The sequence below is a fragment of the Sturnus vulgaris genome, chromosome 5 (genome assembly GCF_052056855.1).
Source record: "Sturnus vulgaris isolate bStuVul1 chromosome 5, bStuVul1.hap1, whole genome shotgun sequence".
Taxonomy (NCBI): Eukaryota; Metazoa; Chordata; class Aves; order Passeriformes; family Sturnidae; genus Sturnus; species Sturnus vulgaris.
The window spans coordinates 59,968,635-59,996,289 of NC_142247.1; the positions used below are offsets into that span (position 1 = coordinate 59,968,635).

Below are 27,655 nucleotides of genomic sequence, written 5' to 3' on the forward strand. Positions count from 1 at the left end.
CATATCATACTAATATTTATTAGCGACTATATATTATATGTATTGTATATCAATGGAAGGTTATGTATTGGGCTATGGAAATTAATTTATTGTTTCTTTTTTTTCTCCTACTATAGCTTTGAAAAAACCCAAATAGTGTATGCTGTGTAGAATACAGTCTCATTGAGAACATTTCCAAATATTATCTCCATCTCTGGTGAGACAGAATTTTCAGGATGATTTCTTTTATCTTTTATTTTGAGCACACATCAGTTTATGTTAATATTCATTAACCATTATTGAAAATTTTATTTGAGGAATACTGAGTTACAAATACTACATAAGAAAAGATCAGTCATAAGTCATTAGGTTCATTTGAAATGTTTTAATGACTCTTTTTTTTTTACATTAAAATCAAAGTGAGATCAATATCTGAGGGCCAGGGATGCTAAATTAAGTCAGTGTGTTCTGACCATTCTAGTAAAATTTAATGTTGAGTTCCTGGGTAAGTGGAGCAGAAATCCGCAACACCAGTTTCTGTGAAAAAAAAGAAGAGACACAAAATAATTAATTATTTTAGTGTAAAAAAACCCAAAAAAACCATTCAAAACAGAGATTAAGAATTGAAACATGAGTTTAGACCTTCATGATTTCTTTAATATATCTGATAGGGTGAGACTAACTTGATGGCAGTATGCATCTTTCTACTGCTGTATCCAGTTCAACATCCCTTTTAAAAATTCAGGAATGTTTTAAAATTAATTAATTACATGAATTAAATATTAAATTATAAATACAATATCTGTCCTGCTCTCTCCCTGTTCAATGTTAAATTTAATGTATTTTGTGCTACTCACGTAATTTCCATTTTCAGTACTTCACCAGTTTTATCTTTAGGTTTCAGAATTAATAATCTCTTAAAATGCACAATATCCATTCACTTTGCCAGCCCACAAATTCATGTTAACATTACTCTAACAGTCTGTGCTTGCTCAGATCACTTCTTCAAAGTATCTAATATTTTTATCTTTCATCAGAAACAGTTCTCTACCACTGCTTAGTGAGCTGGAATTACATTTCTTGAATAATTTGCCTTTTCTTCAAATACAGGGAAAAATCCAGACAAAAGTACTGGAAAGCCATGCCAACACTAACCTGAAAATTACCAGGCAGCCAGAGAGGATACTCCAGACTGCAATACTGCATGGACATTGGGAGCTATGGATGTTGGGAACCTCTGCACTTCCCAGAGGATGCAAGTGTGATAAAAAGAACCTTCCCTATGCCCATTGTCAGCACAAGCCTGGCCAACAGATGCACCCTTCCAACACCCCTGCTGCAGTCACTGTACAGTTCCTTAAGGCATGAGACTCCAGAGGAAAAAAAAGATAACAGATTCCTAATAATAGGGAGATTCTGTGATATTGCAAATGTCAGATCAGGGTAGCTCTGCATGAATCAGAGAGAAAGAAGTGGCTTATTACTAAGCAACCTGTTTCTATTTATATACAAATAAATATGGCTCAATAAGCACTTAAGCACTGCTATTAGGTAAATTTGCTTTCTGTAAAGCAAAACCAATATGGTAGAAGTTACTTTCTACTATAGCCATTTAAACAGTGGGGTCTCTGCTTGTAAAACTATTATACAAAATGTAATCTCACTGAGAATATAAGAAAGTGGCAAATTTGCCCTTTGTATTTTATTCTTTTAATTACATGAATAAGTTTTCAAGATCTAAACCCAAGCTGCTGCTAGTGCTCTTTTAAATTTTTTTTTTAATTTTAAATTTTTTTATTAGAGGGTCAAATGAGAGAAAAATATAGGTAGTGACATTGTAACATCTGTTTAGGGATGGTGGGAGAAGTTTGACTGAATCTCTTGGAATTGTGAGAGGAATATATTTAGCTGGTGTAGAAAATTTAACTTTTTGCAGTTTTGTATCCCTACAACATCAGCTTGGTGGGTTTTTTGCTCCAGCATTTGAAGTAGATCTTAAGTCACCAAGATAATATTTTGCTTTTAAATCAAATTTAAAATTATATTTTTGAGACAAGCTTATTAGTCTTTTTAAATCATCTTTGTACGTGAGGCTGTTAGTCTGCAGTTATCTTCTGCTTCTCTGTGATTGGTACCTTCAAGCATGTCTCAATGGAATGTTTTCTTTAACCTGCCACATTTATGTTGCTTTCAGATTGCTTAGAGGCTGTTAAACAATTTCATCCCTTGAGGCAATACTGATTACGTTTATTTATGACTTTGTCTCTGAAAGTGAGATTTTTACAATTCTCCAAGGCAGAAATTTATTTTCAGCAATTTTCTTCCTTTGCAGATTCCGTCATAAAATAAATGTTGGTACCAGGTATTTATAATGGGGATCACTCTTTGGTTACAAATGAAACTTAATCACTAAGCCAAGTGGGTAGGGTAACATAAGATGTGACATCTATTACTTGTTGCCTCAGTTATCTTTCACTGCATGATGACTTAGTGGCATTTTATAGTGTTAACACCAAGAGTTCCCTAGATGCAGACCAGTGCTGAGATGTGAGTATGCATCTCATACAGAGTGTAAATGGCCACTTCAGCTTGGTGGCTGGTGACAGATATGGGAAAGTGGCCAGAGGAAAGGAAGCAAAAGGTTTTGCTTCTTTTGTCTATACTCCTGTGCAAAAGAAAATTGGGACCACAAAGGCTGTTGCCACTTAGGGATTATTAGAGGTGTTCAGTCCATCCCCTCTGCAATGTCCCCATGTTGGTGCCAGAGGACCACTGCACAAGCAAGTAATACGTTTTGTTCTGGAACACTGAGGCTTGGCACTTTAAGATGATGAAATTATACCTCTTCGGATGATAGGGAGATGCTCCTTAGAGAAAATTACACTGGGATGATTTTTGGACACCAAGTAATCATAAGAAAAAATCCACAACACTTCTTTTCAGCAGCAGATTAAAAGCTTGGAAAAGTTTTCTCATTTTATCAGAATGATAAGAATGCCCATAAAACTGCTAACTGCACTCTCAGCTCAGGGACCTGTATCTTCTTTCCAGTATTTGATTAGTTTAAAATTTTGTGTAAGTGGCAGACATTAAGTAAAAGGATTGGTGTCTGGTTATATTTGAAAATGTGAAGGGGTATGGATGAGAAACAGTTCCTGTCCTTCAATAACTTCATCTCTCTTCACTGTTCTTCACCTTCCTTTCCCTATGTTTTTTTTTTAAGTCTCAATTCAAGTCTTACCCCACTCATCTCGTAAGACACAGCATCTCCACGGATGGATCTTCCATTCAGAGACACAGCTTGAGGTCTCAGTTTCAGGCCAAGAATGGTAATTTTGTTGTACTTCAGAGTGTCAGCTCCACGGTAGCCATTTTTAACTATTTCTGTCTTCAGGCTTCCCTGGAAAAAGCCACAGAAAAAACTTTAGGATCATGACAGCTTTTTAGAGGTGACTTGCTGCACAGTTACAAGATTTCATCCTTGTCAATGAACATACAGAATGTCTTCCAATGTAGACACTGAAGCCATAAAGGAAAAAACAACAGCCACATTAATTTGTACATAAGAAAGGTATCATGTATGATTATAAACTAAGAAAGTAAACAGTATTTAAAGCATTAATTGGATTGCAATAGAAAAAAAATGTCCAAGAAGACGTTTTTCTACTTTTAATCAATATAAATTTTGTTCTTGTACCCATTACAGAGTACAGTGGCATATGCAAAGCCAAAATCCAGATACAGAGATTCAATTAGTGACCTGAAGACAGATTTAATTAACATCCAAAACTAACTGCTTTAAAACACTGGTATCTTCCACAAACATCAGCTGCTAGATGTTTTGCCCCTATTTTATGTACCACATCTCCTGCTAGAGATCCCTGTTACATATGTCCCAGCTTTAAGGAGACTAAAGGAATATTGCATGTCCACAGAGCTGTTGTACTTTTTATTTACTATACATCCAATATTTAGGGGTGTACCAAGAGGATATACAAAGTCATTAAACTAATTCATTTGGATCACCAGTGACAGTAATTTCCCATACATGCAATGAAGAGGAATCATTGCATTTGTTATGTGATCAACGTTGTTGAGGAAATAAAGATTAATTACACTGCTTAGGAAATGATGGACTGCTATGCAATCATGACTTTTTAAAAATATGCCAAGGAGAAACCCATGATGGAACCTTTTTGCATAAATTAGCTTATGTTATTTCAGTAGTGCATTGTAGGAGGGGAGCAGGAGCTAGATCACTGTATGTGTAACTTAGGGCTGTGCTTAAACTGCTTATTTCAGGCATCCACACTAAAAATAAGTGCTAAGCCCCAGCATACTGATTTAAACTGCCTAAATAACGAATGATGACTATTATTCAGCAAATGAGAAAATGCCTGCAAAAGCCTCCAGAGAATTTTTTAGGGTACCTATTGCATGTGGTGTCTTATCCCCTTTGGCAGAACTCTAGCACAGAGGGAGGCTCACTTTAGAGAGCACTTCCCTATGGTGCTTTACTGCTGTCTCAGGTGTAGCTAAGCAGGAGAGCCAGCTCAGGTGGCCACACAGACCCAGGAAGCACAATGTAATATTGAACTCAGCTCTCAAGCTCAAAGGCCCGAGACAGGACTCTTCAGTAGATACCATTTTCCCTGACCAAAGTCCAGAACTGGAGGTCTTGGGGAAACAGAATCACAGAATATGCTGACTTGGAAAGGACTCATAAAGTCATGGAGTCCAACTCCCTGCCCTGCACAGGGCAACAGGATAGTTTGGGTGGATGTGACCCTCTCCTCCCCAGGCACCTAATGGTTAAAGCAATTGCACAGGAAGGTCTTGACTTCTTGTTTGAGGGAGTAATGGATATCACTCAGAAGCTCATAAATGCAAAGCAACATGAAGCCCTTGATCTGATGCCAGGAGCCAGGGTTTCTGTACTTTGAGCAAAAAAGGTCATTCTTACCATGTAGCTCTGATCCTATCAATTTCACCTTTTTTCTCCCTACATTTTCACCCTGGACCAGTTTTAGGAGAAACTTCTTTTCAGGCTATCCAGTCACTTGGTGCCTACTGCATCCTTTCAGGAGCTCCCATTTTATTGGGCAACCCTTCCATTGCCATTCCTTTAATATAGTGTGGATCCACATGGTACAGGCTGGCACACCTGCCTTGTCTGCCACCCCAGGGGATCAGGACCTCCTTGCTCATCCCTGAAGCACAGTGGATCTTCTACATGTGGATCAAGCGTTTTTCTAGCCTCGTGAGTTTCATGAAAGGGGGCACTTTGACTTAGGTCACTTAGTCACTATGCATGTTGGAAGGAACATGTCAAGGGAATTAAAATGCCAACTGCAGTGAGACAGCACCACAGAGCAGGCGCTTGAATAGTTCTCTGAAACTTAAGTGCCTGCCCTAGTCCTGAATTCTTCTTTACACTTCTAAGTTGTTTAAATGAAAATATAAATTAAAGGGTCTAATCCTGCAGCTGTTACTTTTGCAACACCCCATGCTGGGTTCAGAATAAATACTGTGATGTCAGACCTTACCAGCAAATCTCTCAGAGAACAAAACTTGTGTGTTCTCCTAAAACTAGGTGCGATTAAATTATTCTTCCACATTTTTTAAAGAATATAGAAATGTGCAACAAATACTAAGACATTCATACATTTCTCATACCTCAAATTTGCTATTTGAGATGGACTGTTTTCTTTATAAACACATAATAAAACTTCGACATTAAAGATTATTGGAACGCAGATAGGGAATTCAGTCATGGATTTACAAGCAGAAGTCAAATATGAGCAATGAGAAATGGAAGTGCTAGAGAAGCAACAATCTAATTTGCACAATTCGAAATTTAATATAAAACTGGATATTGTTTTTCAGTAGCCTTCCTGCAATAAACTACTATACACAGACTATAGAAAACCAAAGTGATTTTTCTTCCTTTTTACTGTTGAAATACCCTTTTCTTTCTGAAGAAGAAGAAATTTTTTTCTTGGTAAATCAAGAACAAAGTAAGTTAAAATTAAATTTAAAGTTAATAGTATTAAACTAATACCATATGGTATTAGTTCCAGGAAAATATCTCATGAATATCCCAGGCTACATAATAAAGCCCATTGGCTTACCCTGGATTGCTCTTCCTCTTGCTCCTGGAAGACAAGTCTTCTAAGAGCAATATCACAATAGAGATTAACACGATGTTATTGTTTTTACTATTTTCTGTAGCTTACTTTGAAGCTTTTAGGAATACATGGCATGAAAATCATGACATAATTTATGTTGGAAAATACCTTTAAGGTTATCAAGTTCAACTATTAACCCAGCACTGCCAGGTCCACCACTAAACCATGTCCCTAAGCGCCATAGCTACACGTCTTTTAAATACCTCCAGGGATGATGACTTCACCACTTCTCTGAGCAGCCTGTTCCAGAGCTTGACAACCCTTTCAGTGAAGAAATTTTTCCTAATATCGAATCTAATCCTCCCCTGGTGTAACCTGAGGCCTCTGGTCCTCTCACTTGTTACTTGGAAGAAGAGACTGACCCCCAACTGGCTCACCCTTCTTTCATGCAGTTGTGGATAGCAATAAGGTCTCCTATGAGCCTCCTTTTCTCCAGGCCAAACAACCCCAGCTCCCTCAGCTGCTCCTCATATGACTTGTGCTCTAGACCCTCCACCAGCTTCACTGCCCCTCTCTGAACACAGGATCTGAGGTGTGCCCTCACCAGTGACAAGTACAGAGGTGCAGCCATTGCCCCAGTCCTGTATACTTCTGACACAAACCAGGATGCCCTTGGCCTTCTTGGCCATTTGGGCACATGCTGGCTCATGTTCAGAAGGCTGGGGAACAAACCATGCCCTAGTCTATATACAATATCCTATTTCTTACCAAATGCTAGAATTGCAGATGAAATAAGATCTGTAGAGACAGGTTATTGAAGTAGGGTAAAGTTTTGCTACAATAATTCCCACAACTTACTATCATATACTTAATGAGCTTATAGTAGATATATTTTATAGTCATTTACTCGATTGAAGCCTTGCCTGTTGGGCTTTTCTATAGGTCTTTTTCAGGACACGTCTGCACAGAACTGAGTGCTGTGTGAAAGGCATCAGTGCACTGACCCTGAGCCAATTTGTTCCTGTGCTGCACAGAGCATCTGATCAGCACAGCGGGTGGCCAGTAGCGTGCTGGATCTCTCCACAGGACACCCACTATGGGAGCAGTGTCTGTGCTGTCAGACAAGGAAATGCAAGCTACAGAATTGAGACTGCATATTCTCTGCACCACAAAACAAAAACATCAAGTGATCGAAGGTAAAAGGTTACTGGAATATCCTGAAGAGAGGAATCTAGCTTTCTCCCACCTGTCAGACTGAAAGTGCTCACTAGGAGGAACACAAGAAAAAGGTCCCTTGTCCCCAGAAGCTGCAACTAAGGAAAAAAAAAGTTGAAAAAGTGGGTTTTTTTTCAGATTTGTATTGCAGCAGGGACATTAATGACAGGTGTCACTGCAAACACAAAACTGTAGGATCACATTTGGACTATTTTGTAGCTAGCTGTAAATGAAAGCATTAGGTATCTTACCTGGTTTATAAACTGAGCTAGAAGATAAAAAGCTTTCCAAAGAAAAGTGAGACATCAGCACCTTACAGTGGCTACACTAAAATACAGCTACCTATATGTAAGTAGGTATCTTGTATGTTGCCACTTACTTTGCTGAATGTGTATTTAGCCAAGAAGTAGTTCTCTTTTTCAATAGTATCTGTCAAAACACAAAGCAAGGAGGATTGATATCAAAACAGGCAGCAAAATCCATAAGCAGTTCACATTATTGTAGCAAGTGGGTAAGGTCAGGCTAAGATGATTTGTGGGCTATTTAATCTCTTTCTCTAGTCTTAGGTTGATCTCAGGAGAACACAAGGTGAGAGATTGCCCTCTCTAGCAAATCAGCTGCTCCCAGTGTCACATATTTCTCATATCAAAACACTGACTTCAACAGCAATCAGCTTTTCACCTTCAAAGAATCACAGAATAAGATGACTTAGAAAGGACTCTCAAGGATCATCAAGTCCAACTCCTGGCCCTGCACAGCATCATCCCCAAGAGTCACACTATTTGCCTGAAAACATTGCCCAAATGCTTCTAGAAATCTGCCAGGCTGGTGCTGTGACCACTGCCCCACGGAGCTGTTCCAGTGCCCAACCACCCTCTGAAGTAAGAACCTTTCTCCAACATCCAACATCAACTTCCCCAACACAATTTCAGGCTATGCCCTCAGGTCCTATTACTGGTCACCACAGAGAAGAGATCAGTGTCTGTCCTTCCTCTTCCCCTCATGAGGAAGTTGTAACTGCACTGAGGTCTCCCCTCAGTCTCCTCCAGGCTGAACAGACCAAGTGACCTCAGCTACTCCTCACATGGCTTCTCCTCCTATGCCACCCTCCTTTACATGCTCTCTAACAGTTCTTTTTTATATTGAGGAGCCCCCAAAACTCAAGGTGAGGCTGCCTCAGAGCAGAGCAGGACAATCCCCTCTCTTGCCTGGCTGGTGATGCTGTGCCTGATGCCCCCAGGACATGGGTGGCCCTCCTGGCTGCCTGGGCACTGCTGACTCACGTTCAACTTCCCATTGACCTTTCTACCGTTCAATCTGGGGTCAGCTCTCCATCTATTTCCAGCAGGAGCCAGAGCCATTATACTGCTGAAAAGGTGGCCTGAGGAGAGCCCTGTATGCACATACTGCTTCACAGCAGGGGACCAGGCTTACCAATGGAATCACCATCATCCCAGAAGAGAGATCCAGAAGCTTGTCCTTGTTCATCCAGGGCAATAATGAGTCCAAATGGGTTCAGGCGGCTGTTGACAAACACATTAAGAAATGTCAGTACAAACCTGTGGGCACTGTCCCTTCCAAGTAACTTAACTAAAACTTTAGAACACAACTCCCATTTTAAGGCTACAAAAAAGGTCATGACAGAAGAATGACAACAGTGTTCACCAAAAAGACTCTTGAAATGATGGCAAAATCTCTGCCTTGCCTTGTCCCACTGAAGTCTAGATTTCCCACTAGAGCACTCATGTGGATAAGCTCCCCCTTCTTTTGTGGCCTTAGTGTACAATAACTGGATGGTCTGGGACTCACCTGGTAACCAGTACTGCCTTTCTATGGCTGCTGCACAGTGCTGTCCCCTCTCTTTCCTACTCAGATTAGTTTCTGAGCATCGTTCAGACTTGAGACCAGTATATTAGCCATTGGCATGGGGAAATATTTTTACTGAAGAAAGATTTGAGCTTTTCCACCTTGTTTATGGCATTTGCTAAATTCACCCAAGAAGAATTTTGCATTTCCTCTTGCATACATTTACTTTGAATGACTGACAGCAGGTCAGTGTGGCAGGAAGAGGTGCAAACACTTTCCTGAGCATAATCACAGAACCAGGAATAGGTGTCAGCTGTGCTAACAGTGATGTGGGTCATCTCTGAGGTGATTTCTCCTAATGAAACAGAGTGAATAGTGGTATAAAAATATTGTACTTATCACTTGGTATGGCAGCTGGGAGTTGCAGATAGTCTCTCTTCTGTACTTTCTTTGATTGCTTTTTTGACTCTCTGTGGGTCTCACCCACACCATGGCTGCTTGGTGGCAAACACAGGTGACATTACCTCTCAGTAGTGGTTGTGGCTGGTTCCTGTTGTGGCAGAATGTATCCTCCACGGATGTACAGAGGGATCTTGTTCAGTGGGGCAGACACAGTAGCATAGTTCTTCCTCCAGGCACTTGGCACTTTAAGACCCTAACACAAAAATTAATGTAGTTAAAAAAATGCCAATCCAGGCGCTATACATATAGACCAATGAAAAAGAGAGCAAGGGGTAATTTTTTATTTCAGTTACATCAGTGAAAAAAAACAACTAAAATACGGATTTCAGGAGTATTATTCTAGTCTCTTTTTTAACATGAAAGAGGATCTTTCTGCAGTTATGCATATGCCTGAGATAGAAGCATCATGACTGAAAGACAGCAATTGGTCTTTAAAAATGGTATTATTATTCCATAAGCTGTGAAAATAACCCACTCATCAAGACACTGAGCAAAAAGGAAAAGAAACTTTTGCTTCCTCTTTTTATACATATGGAGCCTGTCACAATTCAGTTTAAGGTAAGTGATTCATAGTCATTTGAGAATGTAAACTATACATTTTCTTCTCTTCTAAGAACAATTCTTCCCCTTTCAAAAAGTAATTGCAGCATTCAGCGAGTGAAATTTGTGTTTGTGTAGACAACCAGCATTAAGTTCTCTCATCTTTTTCTGGTTTAATGCCTCAAAACCAGCTGTAGGCAAGACATGTACAGAGTAAATAACAGGAAGGCTTTACTCTTGCCCTCTGTAAATGATAATTATGATTTATGGCAAATACCCAACTTTGGTTTGGATAAGCACCATGTGCATGACAAGTAAGTGCCAAATGCTTGGAGGTGAGGAATGCCAGGGGCAGGCACATAGGCAGGGCAAGGAACACAGGCCAGCAAGGGGGTTCAGAGGGAACCACAAGGAGAGTTGAATTAAATACTGGACTTTGCAGCATCACAGTCTTATGAAAAGAGAAAAAGGAAAGGTTGGATGAATATCCATCTGAGGACACCAGCCAAATGCTGAAAATGGCCAAACTTATTTAAAAATAAGTCTGCATTTCCTCTGAGAGCAGTTCTGTTCTGCCTGCTCCTCTGCCCAGTACATTCCAGAGAGTTAACAATGGCCTGATGATCCTGGGCTCCTATTTCTGAAAGCTCTTAGCATCAGCTTAACTGCTCCCGTTGAAGCCAATGCTGGGTTTAGCCTGCAGATTGCAGCAGAGCACTTTTGGAAATGAGGTCCTGGGGATGGTGTTGGAAGGTCAAGAGTTAGGCCCTGAAGAGAAGGTACTGGCACGTCCCACACAGCAGTGTTCTGCAGCTCTTGGAAGCATCTTCCAGATGGGTCCCTCACCTTGCACTCCCAATATGCCTTCTGTCAAAAGTGATATGTGTGCAAAATTACATGTGCAGGACAGTTTGTGGCATGTTCTCAGGAGTGTGGCTTGGGTTTCTGCCTCTCTCTCTGTGCATAGAAGTGTACCAGAACAAGAATTAAAAGTGGGGGGCAAAGAAAGAAATCCTGTCATTTCCATGCATGTCTAGGCTGCTCTTGAAAATTCTGTTCACTGTGTCTCAAAGCTTTACATGGCAAAAATAGAAAATAAAATGTTACTGAAAGCTGTGTCATTTACTCTCCCAGGTAGACGGACATTGACTTTTTTCCTCTAGTTTTTTTAAATACAGATGCTGAGATAAAAATACTGCTGAAGATTGCTAAAAGTTATTTTGCTGCAATTGTACCATTTTAAATTATTTTTTTAAAAAAGGAAGAAAATTAATCTTAAAAATACATACGGTATAGTAGTCGAACCACTGTGCATCAGGGAAGTATACAGTCACAGATCTTGCTCCCTGTAATTGTTATAAAGATTAAAGAGATTAAAGTCTTTTTTCTTTTTGCATTTCTGATATTACATTAACTTTATTATATTTGTGCATAGAGAGATGTATGCTGAATATTCTAATAACATCAAATTTTGGATATTATGGCTGAGTTATTGTCATAGCAGTGGACTAGTGGTGGATACTAAACAGACAAGCCTATCCTATTTGGGGGGGTTTTACTGCCATAGCCGGGGATGAGTCAATGTTACATGATTATTTTATTCTAGTACATAGCTCTATGTCTTGCAAATGTAACTGGCCTAGGTGCACTCCTCCAGCATCTGAGCAGCCCCAGAAAGGGCTATGGCAGCCTTTGAAAGACAGGGCTTCACATCTGAAGTGGGAGGACACCACTGCTCAGTGCCCCTTATACCATTCCTGTCCCAGCAACAGGCAGAGAATGAGCTCTAGCACACAGAGGATACAGATCCTTTTCTTCTTGTAAACAATTTAAAGTTGCAGATAAGTAATAATAAATAATAAATGCTTTGCTAATTGTACAATTACTGTACTTCATTTTGCAGCATGTGTTGTGTCACATCGCTGCAGGGATGAAATAATCCTAAAGGCACTTTGCATTTATAACTCCAGGAACAGTTGGAATCAAAGCATACTTCCATTTTTGTCACAAACTGGTTATTCTAACAAACAGATTAATTTTTACTCTCAGTGTAGATGTCTGACCCTTCACAGAATTATGGACTAGCCCCCAGGAATCTTGTGGAGCAAGAAAATAAAGGTGGAAGAGAAGAGTTAAGGTAAAGTTACCATTTGACATTTTAGGGATTTTAGATATATGAAAAACCCTATAAAGGCAAGATGCTCCCCTCTCCATCTTTTCTCTGTGGTATTATGACAACCCTGGATATTCTGGTCTACAGAAAACTGTGTAACCATCATCTGAGTCGTGATGATTTCAGGGCCAGGTTGGATGGGGCTTTTAGCAACTTGGCGTAGTGGAAGGTGTCCCTGCCCATGGCAGGGAGGTTGGAACTAAATGATCTTTAAGGTCTCTTCCAACACAAACTGTTCTGTGACTCTATGATTTCATAAGCCTCACCTTCATGACTCCCTAAATAACAGACTAGTGTGCAAGGCAGTTCTACATTTTAATTTTTTTTTTCATATCTCACTTGCCCTCATCCTAGGACTCAAGGAGTGAAGGTCAAGTCATCCCTGACTCATCTCTACACGAGCAGATGCCAAGCTGCAGTTTGACAGTCACTGCTGGCCTGCAGTGCCACAGTGAGGGGTTTACAGCTCACCTCTGCCCCTGCCTTGCCAACTGGCACAGCCCTGGCTGCCAGCCATCACGCTGCAAGATCCAGCAATGTTCTTCCTTCAAAGTTCTGCTTTCCTCATCAGGCTACATGTATGCAGCCTTCCTTTTGTGCTGCAGTTCTTCAAAATACATCAGGAACTTCTTATCAAGACCCCCCGGCTTGTCACTCTCTCTTCATGGGAAGGTTTTTTTCCTATCCTTCATCATCTTGCTGGTCTGAGACCTTGTGAAATCTTTCTACTCATTAGCTATTAGAAACCTGTGGGAGTCTGAAGATAAAGGACTGATGAATGAAGTGTCTCAGTGGGGTCAGAATGGTTTTAGAATTTAATTTATATTAAATTCACAGAGACCAAAGGGTTGGTTAAAACACAAGGTGAGTAAGAGCGTTTGACCATCAGCAACATCTAGAAATATATCAGATATTCTGGCAGCATGCTGGTTGCAAACAGCACTAGGATACCTCACATGCAAATACTTAGATCTGCTCAGACATACCTCTCTTTTGTTGCCAGGAGTCAGTGGTGGGCAAGGAGAGAAACACACCCTTGCTCCATCCAAGCAGTGAGAGCCATGACACGAGCACTTACCCAGCACAGCAGAGGAAAATGCTGCTTTTTAAAACCTGTCCTGTTAGCAGCTTACATTATCATTATCGTTTCTATAATGACTGCCTTTGCCTGTGATGCTGGGAAACTCCTACCACAGCCCTTGAGATGCTGCAGTTCCAAAACACTGTGGGTGAGCAGTAATATGGAAACCAGTTTGCTTTCATATCTGTGTGTTTTCTCCTAGCTTGACAATTACTGCTCTGTGTGTGTCCTTGGAGAGTGCTGCCAGCACAATAACAGGAGCACGTGAGGGGCAGCATCCAGCCTCTACATCCATTCCTCACTTGGAGTAAAAGGGAAAGGCTGTGCCCTCACTTTCATCCTCCCACTTCAAGTACTGAGAAGCTCTGTAGAGTCTGTGCTGCTCAGAAATGTGCTCTGCAGCTTTGACAGTGGAAAGTAGAAAGGGATGGATATGCTCTGAATGTCAGCAAATGTACTAAGCACCATTTGTTTCTTTTATTCCAATACGATGGCATTTTTAATTACAGTACTTGCCTCTTCAAGAACAGGAGCAATCATAAAGGCAGATCCCCAAAGGAAGGCAGTATCTATTCCATGAGTCTCCTGATCAGAGGTAAATCTATTTTGAAAGTGAAATACGCAATGTTAATTCATAGTTGTTAGAATTTGCCAAATATTTTGGTATTACTCACTGTGACATGAAATCTGCTTCCTCAAAGTATCCTTCAACACAGCCAAATATTTTTCCTGATTGAGGGAATGCCAAAAGCTGGACAGAGATTCAGATATTTCAGTAGAACCTACCATCCCAGAGCAGACCAGAACTCTCACAAAATTATGAAGCTGATTTCTTTTCAGAACAGCAACAGTGGGAAAACAGCTCACTTCTGTTCAGTGGGCTGAGACTTTACTGTGGAAGCCAATGAGCAGGATAGGGGCCAGGCCCAGGAGAGAAAACACAAAGGAAAAACACTATGTTTTAGGATTTAAAGCATTTGTGAAAATCCTTGGATTTGGCCTCCCACACCTTTCACAGATTTACATTTGAAATTGTTTGCAAGACAAACACAAAGCAACACTGATACATATTGTACATTTCAGCTGCCTTTCCGGAATGGATGGAAAACCTGTGGAATTCAGTCCATTTTATTCAATGCACTAAAATTGTTTTGGATTTTGATCATATTCTCCAGAATGCTCACAGTCCTGTTTGCCTGGCATCACCTACCATCTCTTGGGAAGAGATCTCTATTCCAGCTAATGAAAATATTGAACAGCACCTGGCAAAGAAGAGAGAGCCTTCCCGACTCAGGAACCTTCCTTTCATCCAGCATAAAATCCTTGGGAATTTAAATAGGTTTTCAATCATCTGTAGGTCTCCTCCTGAGGAAATAATTACTGGATCCTAGTTCTTAAAGGAATGTCACATGGAAAAAAAATCCATGTCTCAAATCCTCCCAAAACCAAGGCACCTTGTACCTCCTGACTTCTGCTACTCCTCTGCCCCTTTGCCCCTCCAACAGCCCTGCTGCCTTGTTAGAACTGGCAACTGGTCTGGTTTTCATGCATTTTTGACAAATTCACACTGGCCATTGCATATTTACATGTTATTTTCCAAGGATGTACAAACTCCTTGTTTAAAAACTCCTTTACTGTGTCTGTTTCACGGGCGTTGCAGCTGCCCCTGTCTGAAGCCAGGTCTCTGTTGAACACTGGCTGGAGCAGAGTGGCTCAGTGCCATTGCTCTGCTCTGACACCCTGCCTGCTCGGGGCAAAGGCACACACTGCACCCAGCCCAGCCTTACAGAAATGTCCCCAAATAACTAAAGATAACTTGGCAATAAAAAGACACCTATTGAGTGCTTGGATTTCTAAAATATTGCAAACTTAGGGGAGTACATGGAACTGAAGAAAATATGTTCTTGAAGGCATGCCTTGGGCTCTGCCTGAAAGAAACTTCAATTTGTCCAGAGTTTCTTTTTCTGTCCAGAACAGTAGCTCTTTTGGATACCTTAATCTTGGTCATTATTGCACTTTGACATAATACTTTGTAAATGTTTAAAGCAGATTATGGGTTTTGATGAATTACTTTGTCCTAAAGTTTTTGAAATATAAAACATGAGTTTCTCTTGTAATCTCAATAGGTTCTTTGTATTTTCAATTTCACTGTAATAAAATTGTAATAGTAATAAAATATATTTTGTTGTGGGAGATTGCAGGACAAAAAGCTGATCAGGAAATTATGAAAAAAGAAGAATCAATCGTATTTATACATGGAAACAAGCTTCTCACCCTTTAACTCAGCACAATTTCCTTTTGCAATTATAGCAACCACTACCATCAATTCAGCAAACAAATGAACTTTCCTATATTGAAGATATAAGCCATTAAAGCATGCTGTCATCTATGAAAAGTCTTTAATTCCATCTACTGCTTCCTCTGGTTAGATGCTGGCCTGTTTTCTGTCATATTTCCCCCTCGGTTAGCTATCAAACACAGCTTTCCCTTCCACTAATGGATTACCACCTCACAGTCTTTTTTGGACATATGAGATATTGACACCTCCACTTTATGGAGTGAAAGCCTCCGAGGCACCATATACACTTAAAAAAAATCTACTGGGATGCTGTTCTTGTTTGTTATTTGAAATGAGCCCCTAAATGTTCAAAATGGAATGAAATGTCCACAGGAAATAGCTATTACTTAGAGACTCCCTGCCTGGGTACACTTGTTTTCATGGTGAGGACTCTGAACCCATAAGAACTTCATCTGAAAAACTAACGCAGGAGTTTTGTAGTTTTCCTTTGTATTTTTTACAAGTGAGAGGCAAGGTTGATGTAAACTTCCATCATGCATACACTGAAAATTCTGTTTCAGTTCTCTTTCTCAAAACCCCACATTTCTCCTCCTGTTAGCACCTGGGGTCACTTTCTCTACTTGGGCAGACCCATTACTAAATTAATATTAATTAGAAACAGTAAGAAATACACATTAAGTAATAACAGTGAATAACAGTAACCACAATTAACTAGTAAGAAACACTTCTAAGCTATTTCAGGATCTAGCTATGGCAACATTAGCAAGTGATGGGACTAGGATGCCAGTAGGGACATTGGGCAGGGAAACAGTTAGTGTTGATCTCCTGATGACTACCCTACTTAAATGCATTTGAGAGGTTTTATTTCCTAGTAACCCCACTCTGTTCCTGCTGACTAAGCTCCCATCAGTGTCTGTAGTGAACCTCTCAGCTCAGTTTCATCCTGCAGAAGCCTCTGCTGGTACATCTGAGACTGCTCTACAACTGTAATCAAAGCAAATTTGGAAATTTGCCTATGGCCCACATACAATACAGGTATGCTGGTAATGGTCAGAAAGGCAGCTTTAATGACACTAAAGTAATTCTGTATTAGCAGAGATTAGCTAATATTAATGCCAAAATTAACTTGAGCATTTCCTATATTAACACAAATCTCGTTAAGCAAAAATAGACCTAAAATAAATACTTGAAATAGCATATAGCTAATTGTAAGTTATGAGTACCTATAAAATTCTCCCTAATTTTATCTAGTGAAACGACATTGCCGAGTAGAAAGAGGAAGGATACTGCTTTGAAAATTTATCAGTTGACCATTATGCTGAGTAAGCAAAACATATTTTGTGCATATCCTTTCCATATTTGAATGATCTGCACTTTAAAGTAACCTCAGTTTAATTTGCAAAAAATGCCTTGCCCTTTAACCAGAATGTTTTTAACCTAAAGTGAAAATAAACATAGCCTGCACCAATGAAATGAAATTGTGGCACAGCTTCAGGCTTTCATATGTGTTGTTTGCCCTCCTTTTGTTCAAGTCTTCGCATAAAGCATTCTGAAGTAGAAAATTAACCAAAAGCAGGTAAAATCTAATTAAAAGATGAGGACAGGGAAGCTAAACCGCAGCTGGATTCTTGCTTCTTCCAAAAAGAAAAAATGAGTTGTTCCAAAAATCTGAGTTTAATTTTCAAAGGGGCTTTTCAGTTTGCATTTATTAATCTCAGTTTTGCACCTGCTTCTACACTCAGACATCTCTATCTCTGTTTTCTCTGTGCAATTTGTGGACACAGATGTGGATTTCATAGATAATATGCAGATGCAAGTGCTAAACTGGAAAAAAACCCCAAATGCTATGGATCGTTGGACTCTCTGTATGAGGCCTTTTAGCATTCTGGATCAGAATACAGATTTCATTGATTTCATTCAAATATAGAAAATACAGGTATGTGACTCTCATTTTTGAAATAAAAAAGAACTATAAATTTGCCTACGATTAAAAATTTTCAGAATTTTTCTTTTTTAAATTTATCTTTCCCCCCCACTGGAAACAAACACAGGATATATATTAATGTAAATTAATTGCATATATAAAGAGTTCTCTTTGTGCATAACTTGATTAATTGTTCAACTGTTCTTTTAAGAGAGAGCATGCAATATATAAATAAAGCTGTAACTGTTCTCCTAAGGATATCAACCAGTATATACATAAGAGATCAACCATTTTGTGAGCAAATTACAATAAAAAAGAGACTCCAAACTCACTCGTGCATCAGTGACCGCACCACCGTGCCTCCATAAACATGAGACTCGTAGAACAGGGTGTATAAGTATGGCAGCAGGGAGTATCTGATCCGAAGAGTAGCACGAGAGATCTTGGCAAAAGCATCTCCAAACACAGCTGGGTCTTGTTCCTGTTCAGGAAAAGCTTAGATTTGTACTGAGCATTGACACAAACTCAGCAGAGAAGCTATGTGCAATGTAAGGAGAGCTGTGGCTGGCACGATGCTACAGGAGTGTTTAAATAAGAAAAAGTGCTTATTTTCAAACTGCAAGATATATTAAGAACAACGTCCATTATTCCCAAATTAACATTTATATAAAATTCTTAACTTGAAAAATACCAGTAAGTTCAAAAAGATCAGGCCCCACCACAATGTATGTGAACCCTCTGCAACCACCCCAACCTTGTGAAGAGAAGGAAGCTGTGCTCCATGCCTGTGCTCAAGAATAGAAACCCTGCATTTAGAAATTAATTTATCCTGGAGATTCAAGCCCTCTCAGACAAAGGAGATGAAACACAGGAAAAAGGGAAGACTGATAACCTGCAGATCAAAGTCAAAAGCATAATTACGTTGGCCATGAATATAAAGGCAAGTCTACTTAAAACAGAAACTCACAACCCTGCTGAAGCCAACAAGTGTGACCAAAGTCACTGTGTGTGGTACAGAAAACATTTCATCCATTCAAGAATCTTCATTTCTCCTCCCGTGTGCCCCGTTTTAGGATGCCCTGACTGTCGGTACACCCACACATCAGCAGTGCCCCTCAGCTCCTCACTGGCAGCAATGCTCTCCTGTGAGACAGGGCATGCACTGTGTGCACCATCAAGAGGGCAGGTTGGGGCAGTCTGTCCGTGTTCATCGGCTGGTTTTGGTCTTACTGCAACACAACCTTGACTCTCCCCCGGCATGGCAGAGAGCATGTAGCCAAAGGCAGTGCTGATATGGACAAGTTACAACTCTTTAATTCCTCCTGTCAGCCTCTCCAGTGCTAAACGGCCAGCTTACGAATCACATGGCTTCCTTTCTCCTTCATGAAATCTTTCCAGAGTACTCCATTTTCTCATTAAAGCTGAAGACTATACGATGAATTCCAAGGATAATGAAATACAAAAGTAACAGAGGTAACAAAGCTTTTATATTATCTTGCGCTTTTCAGTCAAGAAAAATATTAATTAAACTGTTTGAAATACCCAATGAATTAGGCAAAGTGGGTATTTAAGATCTTATTTTAACACTAACCTAATGTTAATTAAATTCAATATTTAAGTAAAATTTCACCATTATTATGTTTATGTCAGAATTACTCACTAAGAATACTCCCTGCTGGCTCTGAGCTCCAAAGCATCCCTCTATTATTTCAAAAATTGCACTATATTTTTACCAGTGTTCTGACTCTGTACAAACATTGCTTAATTCCACAAAAAAAGTCAGATTTCTTAGGTGATACTGAGTCACTCAAAATGCCTGTTCATTTCTTTCCATGAACACAATATTTTAAATGAATTTAAGTAATCTAATAAAACCAAATATATCTCTGAGCTCCAGCACCCATCATATAGACCCATTGTTCTCTTCTTGTTTATTGAACTGCACATATGAGATTGGTATCCACTGACCCAGGTCAGACTCCATTTGCATGCTCAAAGGGCCGAGCAATCACAAAGATATATATATATATATATATATATATATATATATATATACACACACATATATATATACACCTCTACCTTTAGTGGAGAGGCAAATAGAAAATAAATATTTCACAACAGCAACAGCTAATACCTCACAGACATTTGTTCTCCTACAAATACCTCAGAGATCTACAGGCTAATTTCTGGCCCTCTTAAGGATAGTACTATAGTTTATTATTCCTGCATTTGCTCAATTGCTGAGCATCCATCATACTTTCATGCAGAGACAAAGGTCTTCCTGGGAGTGTAAATGTTGCAGGATTTTGATGATGCAACTTCAAAGAAACTGAAGGTTAGCAAATAACCTGAGTTCCAGCATTGCACAGATCAGAAGGATGAAACTCACACATTTCTCGAACAAGCAGAACTTTTTCATCACGTTTGCAGATAAACACAGATAAATTACAAAGGTTTCAAGACCTTCAAATTACATAGCTAGAAATAACCTAACACCTCTTGCTGTTCGCAACAACTCTTTAAAGGACTTTTGTGATGTTGAAACCAGGCATGGATTTGTACTAAGGCTGCACTTTTTCATTCATCTCATGGGCTCATTAGCCTTTTCTGGTCTTGGTTGCCTCTTGGCTGATAACGATGTCACTTCTCCTTGGAATTCTCACATGTCTGTAACTTCCTTTTAAACAGCAAGGATGGTGTATAATCATCTCTCTCCCCTCCCTGCAAAACTTACTATTATTACAGAAGTATTGAAACAAAAGTTGTAGCAATCAAGGGAGTAGGAAGATACATTGACACTCACTGGCTTTTAAATAAAACTTGGGCTTCAGTAGGTAAAAGATGAAACAGATGAATTTTACCAACAGTGTGAGAAGACCAGCTATCTTTAACTATGTTATCTTTACATTATGGACAGGAAAAATTAACATTTCACTCTGTAAATCCTGCTCTTGGTGCAGCACTCCTTTTCACCCACTGCTCCAGTTTACCCAAGAATGGCAGGCTAAATTTGGAGAGAGTAATACAAGTCACTGTCCACTGTAACTGTAATCATAGGCTACAGCTTTATGTAACTTTGTTTACTTACGCTGTTTCCCTCTGCATTGTGGTTTCTGGAAAACGGATAGAAAGAGCCAAGCTGCATCCAGCGCAGGCAGAGTTCATAGGTAGTGTTGTAGTTAAACCCACAGATATCAGCACCAATCTAAGGAAAAATAAAATTTGTTTGTGATTGTGACTGAGGCCCAAAAATGAGAGACTACAGAAATCTACTAATAAAAATACTTTTTGGAAAGAAATCCCTGTTTCTAATTGCTTTAAAAGAATGCTCTTTAATGATACAAATTTTCCTGTGACTGAGGCTGTACTGTCTCCTAGAGCACTAAGTCCACTGTGGAAGATCTGACTGTATTTCAATCATTATACAAATTCTCCATCCCAACTTGCAAATCCAGAAATATATGAAGGGGCTCTAATCATAGCATACATAATACAAAGAGATAGATTTTGGATGACATACATTAAGTCAGTCCAAATCTTGCAGTGCTGTTTTTGTTTCCCTTCTGCAGCCAAGTCTGACATTTAGCCTCTTAATCTGCAGTTCCTTAGGCTGTGGGTTACTGCTGGCCACCTCAAGCAGCTCGTTTCAGAAAACGTTTGAGTTAATTTGAAGTGATATTGTGTATAAGCCAGCACCTGCCTAGAGGATGCCAGACTTACATAGGGAATGCCAAAGAGGTTGAATTCCATGATTCCAACGATTGAGCGGTGCAGGTCCTTCCACTGAGAGAAGTTGTCACCGAGCCAGTGACCACCGTGCTTCCCACTGCCAACGAACGTGGACCGACTCAGGACAAATGGCCGCTTTCCAGTTGCCTGCTGGACAGCACTGCAAAGAAATGCAACAAGATCATCAAAAACAAGAATGGTAACCAAAATATTTTAGAATCAACCTGAGCGTTCAGGCACAATTTTATCTGAAATTAATTTATTTTATCTTATTTATGAAACAATTACTATTATGGTCCCTACTCACATGAAAATGTGGCTGCAAATCTGCAAATAAAAGGAAGATTTACACATTGGCCAAAACAAAACAAACAAACAAAAAGGAATCTATCTGATTCTAACTAAACAATCTGTCTCAGGTATTTTTAATATTCCTAAATAATAATTTGTGTTTAATTTATTCTCAGCAGTGTCTCAAAAGGAAAATTTGAATAATAATTTTCTTTCTATATTTAATTAAGTGTCTGATGAGTTCCTAAAACACAATATAATAGGTATTTTTTTCAACATGGGATTTATTTAGAGATTTGTATTGGTAAATAAAGTTCCAATACCCAGGAATTAAAAACATAAAAAACCCCAACAAAACACAAAAACCACACAAAAATATTAAAATATCAAAATTATATCTAAACATCTTATAAAAAATGAGTAACCTATATAGAAAACAAACCTATAATCATTCAAAATGCCACCCCATTCTTGTAGTATTTTTTCTGGTTTCCTGTCTATTTTGATATATGAGGTTTCATTACAGCATTAGTGGTACAATGAACTTATCTTTGCTTTTTGAAAAGAATTTTGCTGCATCACCAGAAAATCAAGGAATGTGCCTTACTAACAAATCTATTACAACATTCCTCAGAAGAGGATCCTCTTCGTACATAATCATAAATTGCAGAATTTTATTTTGCAGGAATTCAAATTCAGCTCTGCTTTAATATGATATGGGCAACACAATTTAGATTCTCTGGGAAATTCTAGCATGAAATATTAATCATGTTGTTCACCATCTACTTCTTTCTCCCTTTTCTTAATGAGATTCCATCAAGAGTTCTTTCACCCTTATTCATAATGGCCCAGTGTTTGCTCTTGAGTCTGTAATGGCACAGAGACTTTAAAGTGCTTCAACACTTGCTTCTGAAGCAAAAAAAAAAGCCAATAGCTTTCATGGAAGACAGAATATATTAACCTTAAAGGCCATATGCAGCAAGAGCTACAATTCTTGAACTATGAGGGTTCTGATTTGCAGGTGCACTGTTAGGCCGATAACTGCACAATACTCTATGTGCTTTGTATAAATGTTATTTTGGAGTCTTTCATGGATGTCTTGAGCAGGAATGCTCTCCTCTGGCTGTCTTTGGCTCCATTTGCAAATACAGGTGCTAATGAGGGCAATATCAGATCAACTCAACTACGACCCAGAGCTGCATAAACAATTTGTAACAAGTAATTTATTGAACAATTTCAGTCTTTCACAAACCATTGCAGAACAGATCCTAATGTTGTCAAATGCATTTGTTGATTTAAATTATTTACAGAATATCATGTGCAAATAACTCTTGGCATTAAGCTATGCACAAACTGATTGCTGCTAGTTTATGTATTCGGATTCAAACCATTTGACATAGGCCAGATGACACATTTCCTATTCTCTGTCTGCATTAGAATAATTATTAGAATTGGTTTTTTTATATGATTATGAAGTTGTCATTCATTTTAATCTAATATCCTGCAATTGACGATGGGTGCTAAATATTCCTGTCAGTAATTTCATTTAATATATTCTTTGTGAAGAGTGACTGCAGAAAGGATATACAGCCAGCCTTGAAAAGAAATGCATTTGAGAAACTCAAATTTACAAAAAATACTTCACCAAAGTTTCCCAGCTTTGCAGCAAAATCAACCTCTGCATACACTTTTGGTGCTCTTCTCCACATTTGGCCAAGCAAAATAAGTTTGTTGGGAGAATCTCTTCAAAGACTGGGGAATAGGGGCCCAAAAACCATGGTAAGAAATCCAGGGGTCAAGAGCTTCCTGTTCTTTCTCTCAAAAGCAGAACTGTGCTTCAGCCAGGTCAATAAGAGCTGGCCAGCTACTTTTGGTTTTTCCCCAGGCTTCTCTTGCCCTGGACTTGGCATATAAAATGCAAACGCATGAACACCAGAATTAGGCTCACTTAACCATGTCCTCTGGATGCTATCAGAATCCAGCTTCTGAAAATGAGTGCTAAATGCTGAAACAGGCCACACATGGACCCTGCTTTGGCTCTTCCATTGTGGTATTACATTTCCCAGTGTTTTAGTTCAATCCCTGCTGGAAAAGGCATGATTTGCCCATTAATTTAATCCAACAGCTAGCTTTCCACGGCAACAGTCTGCCTGCGTAAGCTGGTTTTGAGTGCTTCCCAGCTGCAAAATGAGTTTTACAGTAGCTGACAGCAAGTGTGCTGCAATGCAGCTCTAACCTCCTGAACCAACTGAGCCCCAAGCCAATTTGCAAAACACAGCCTGCCAAGAACCAGAGGCAGCTCCAGAAGCAGCCAGGGGACCCGTACAGTTTGAATTCCCCACTAACAGTGACAGAAACTCCTCTACCACAATATCGAAGGGACAGATAAATACTCCTGACACCACACAAGGCCACTTCTGCTGAAAACACTCATGAGAAGCTCTAATAGAGCACAGGAGCATCTTGCTCTATATATAGAAAAGCAGCAGCTGAAAACTTGGGCCCTACACATACATCCTGATTTGGCTGAGGAAAGTAAAATTAGAAAGGATAATGTTCCTTTTTCCAAGGTTCTATTTTCTTGAAACTTCTTACTTAATAGCAAACAATAAAATGAAGCACGAGTCTGTTTCTTAATAAATATTATTACAGATTCTCCAAGTGGCTTTTGAAATGCATTTTAATCACCTGGAATCTGATTAGAAATATTTAGAAAACTTACTTGAAAGTTGGTTCTGTCTGTGACCAGCCAAAGAGAGAGTGTGTGTCATAGTGGTCTCCAAGGTAAGTCTTGGAGTCAGGACACAGTGTCTTTTCCGCCAGGGAACGATCAGAGATGCCTGAGAATGATACAAACCACTGTAAAATCATATACATCACAATTAAAATCTCTTCACATTTCTACACATTTAGAGGTGAAAACACCAAAAGGTTTGGGAAGAGGAAAAGCTGAAGTGCTGGACCTGCACTGATTTGAGGTTAGTACATAGCAACAAGTACTTTTTTGTAGACAGGCACGTGTCCTTGGAGAGGGGAGACAACTGAGTAAACACTGATAATTAATTTCAAGTTCTATGCCAAATAATTCAAAACATCTGTACAGATGTCATGTATTCAGTAAGTAATAGAAAATCTCTGCTTTGCTGAATTAAGAATATATTATTTCATCCAATGACAAGTTTTAGTTAACAGCAAAAATTTTGCATAAGATGCTGCCTGGTCTTTGATCCCATATCAAAGAGATGCTGACAAAGCCCCTTTGGTGCAAAAAAATTTCCATGCTCTTCAGGTAATCACCATGAAAATGCCACATGCAGTTCAGCAGGAATCGGGCAGGGCAGGCGTTAATACATTTGGGGGTTAGGTTTCCTTCCTTTTGTTTCTTTTTACTTTGGGAATTTTTTCCATAAATTGCTAGAAAACGCAAATGACTGCGTACTTCAGAAAACAAAAGAAGTGGCCAAACTCAGGGGAGGAGGGCATCTGGTTGCACTTCTCTAATCTGGGAGTTTCTCTCTGAGGGGCAGAGATACCTCGAGAATTGGGCAGGTAAAGGACGGGCTGGGGCAGCTGCTGGCTCTTTCTCTGTCTCAGCTTCGGAGGAGAAGGTCAGAGCTGCTGCTTGGGGAAGGGAATTCGCTGCTGCTGACCGAGGGCAGCGCAGAGCTGCTGCTTCTGCCATGGGGTGAGCCTCTGCTTGTGAGAGCAGCCACTGAGTAGCCACCTTATTAACACTTACCCCACTGAAAGGTGAGAGCAGCCACTGACCTGGGACCTTATTAACATCTACCCCACTGAAAAAGGGACCTAACCCCATCTGCTGGGGTGTTCGGGATCCTGAGCTCGCCTCTCCCTGCCCCGCTCAGAGCCAGGCCGCTGCTGTCCCAACCCCGCTGCTGCTTCGGCTCCGAGTTTTCTCTGCACTGCAGCCCTGCACCCCCTGCCTGCCGAGACATCCTGCCATTGCAGCTTGGTGCTCCTCAGGGTCCTGCTGGGGCATTGGGATCGGCTGCCCCAGGGTTTATAAACCAAGGCCTCTCCTCCATCCCTTCCCACCTGGGCACGGGGATCGGCTGCCCCAGGGTTTATAAACCAAGGCCTCTCCTCCATCCCTTCCCACCTGGGCACTGGGATCAGCTGCCCCAGGGTTTATAAACCAAGGCCTCTCTCCCATCTCTTCCCGTCTGGGCCCAGCCGCCGTCACCGCGCTCTGCCCCAGCCCTGCCCACAGCGCCCCCTGCTGGCCTGGAGGAATCACCGCCCCCGCCCGGCCGGGAGCCACCAGCGCCCCCTGTAGGCCCTTCCCGGAACTGCACCCGGGAAATGCCCACGGCACAGAAGGGTCGCTGGGATCCTGCTCTGGTTGGTGTTAATGCTGTGGTTGTTGTTGTTTGTTTGCGTTATTACACACCAGTAAAAAACTGGTATTCCTATTCTCATTTCTTTACTTAAGAGCCTCTTAATTTCAAAATTATAATAACTCCGAGGGAGGGGGTCTACATTTTCCATTCCGAGGGAGGATCCTGCCTTCCTTAGCAGACACCTGTCTTTCAAACTGAGACATTATATTTCTTTTTAAAGACAGAGTTGAAAATATTATCTCAAATTAAAATAGAAAGTGAATTCTCAAAAATTATTTGTTTTCATGCTTAATTAGGTGCATGCACTATTGTAGATATTTCTCCATGAACAAGCAATCTCCATGCCTAATCACACTTCCTGTATGGTTGCAGTTCATTATCACAATTTCTCGGTACCTGAAACTCCATTAGCCTCTCAGCCCTGCTGTGCCACTACAGCTACAATCCTTGTATTTGGATCTTTAGACACAAAGACTCCAATGTGTGTGATCTACATCAGAAATAACTTAATTTATAGGCAATTTCCAAGTAACTTTGACCGATATGTCTTTGAAGAAGACACTAAGTTTCTGAGGAAAGTATTACTTAATGTCCCAGTGGCTCTTGATTATTAGCCCCATAAATTTAAGTTGGGATAGGAGAGAAAATGCTACGATATGAATCATAGGTTCATGCTTCATTTTAATTCTGAGTATTTTGTATTCTGCCTCAGTAATACTGATTATTTTACAATTGCATATTAATCTTCAGTATAAAGTGTTTTATAGAAAATTGATTTGAAGGACATCTGGCTTTAGAAGTTCAAACCATGGTTATGTGTAATCATGGTTAAAAAATTTAGATAAGGAGGTGGAAAAGCCTAAGGCAAAAAGCCTGAGGGTCTGAGACTGGGACTTGCACAGGTGAAATCACCTAAGACAGTAGTGAGCTCCCAAAGCTCTGCTAACCCCAGGAAGGTCCTGAAGTCTTCTGGACTAAACAGCTTAGGTCATCTCTCATACCTCCATAAGTCAAGGGTTTGGATAGCTAAGGACATACACCTATTCTATAAAGTGAAATAGAAAAGAAAGCCCTTAAACACTGGTTCAAAATAGATTCCCTACATGCTGGGACGTAATGCCTAGGGCTCCTGGCTGCAGAAGGGAGACCAATACCAGAGAAGTCTCTGGGAAGACCTTAGAGCAGCCTTCAGGTACTTAAAGGGGACCTACAAGAAACCTGGAGAGGGACTTTTTAAAAGGGCATGGAGTGATAGGACAGAGGGTAATGGTTTCAAGATAATAGGTTTATATTAGATACAAGGAAGAAATTATTTCCTGTGAGGGTGGTGAAACACTAAAACAGGCTGCCCAGAAAAGCTGGGGATGCCCTATGCCTGGAAGTGTTCAAGGCCAGGATGGATAGGGTTTTGAGAAACCTAGTCTGGTGTCCCTGCCCATGGTAGGGGGGTTGGAACAAGATGGTTTTGAAGGTCCCTACTAACACAAACCCATCTATGATTCCATGATATAATTCTAACACTGTGAGTCACAAGCAGAAGCAGGGGCATATGTGCATGAGTCAAGGCAGAGAAACTGGGCTCAAAACACACCTGTCTTCAGTATCTCTCAGTGTCCTTACATGTCACATAGGCCTCTAGGTCTGAGTCCCTTCTAGTGGCTCAG

The 27,655-nt window shown here is 40.1% G+C and overlaps 1 protein-coding gene across 1 annotated transcript in view; it reads right to left on the bottom strand.

Annotated features, from left to right (window-relative positions):
* Positions 1-349: 349 nt before the first annotated feature.
* Positions 350-27,655, bottom strand: part of LOC106848810 (sucrase-isomaltase, intestinal-like) — a 59,453-nt gene continuing 32,147 nt past the window's right edge. The window contains exons 13-23 of the mRNA XM_014868972.2: positions 24,353-24,470; positions 21,331-21,499; positions 20,699-20,815; positions 17,940-18,088; positions 13,901-13,985; positions 11,420-11,476; positions 9,653-9,783; positions 8,757-8,845; positions 7,702-7,751; positions 3,221-3,379; positions 350-516 (exon numbers count right to left, since the gene is read on the bottom strand). Coding sequence (XP_014724458.1) covers positions 457-516; positions 3,221-3,379; positions 7,702-7,751; positions 8,757-8,845; positions 9,653-9,783; positions 11,420-11,476; positions 13,901-13,985; positions 17,940-18,088; positions 20,699-20,815; positions 21,331-21,499; positions 24,353-24,470 — 1,184 coding nt within the window. The 3' untranslated portion in view covers positions 350-456. The remainder of the gene's footprint in view (positions 517-3,220; positions 3,380-7,701; positions 7,752-8,756; positions 8,846-9,652; positions 9,784-11,419; positions 11,477-13,900; positions 13,986-17,939; positions 18,089-20,698; positions 20,816-21,330; positions 21,500-24,352; positions 24,471-27,655) is intronic.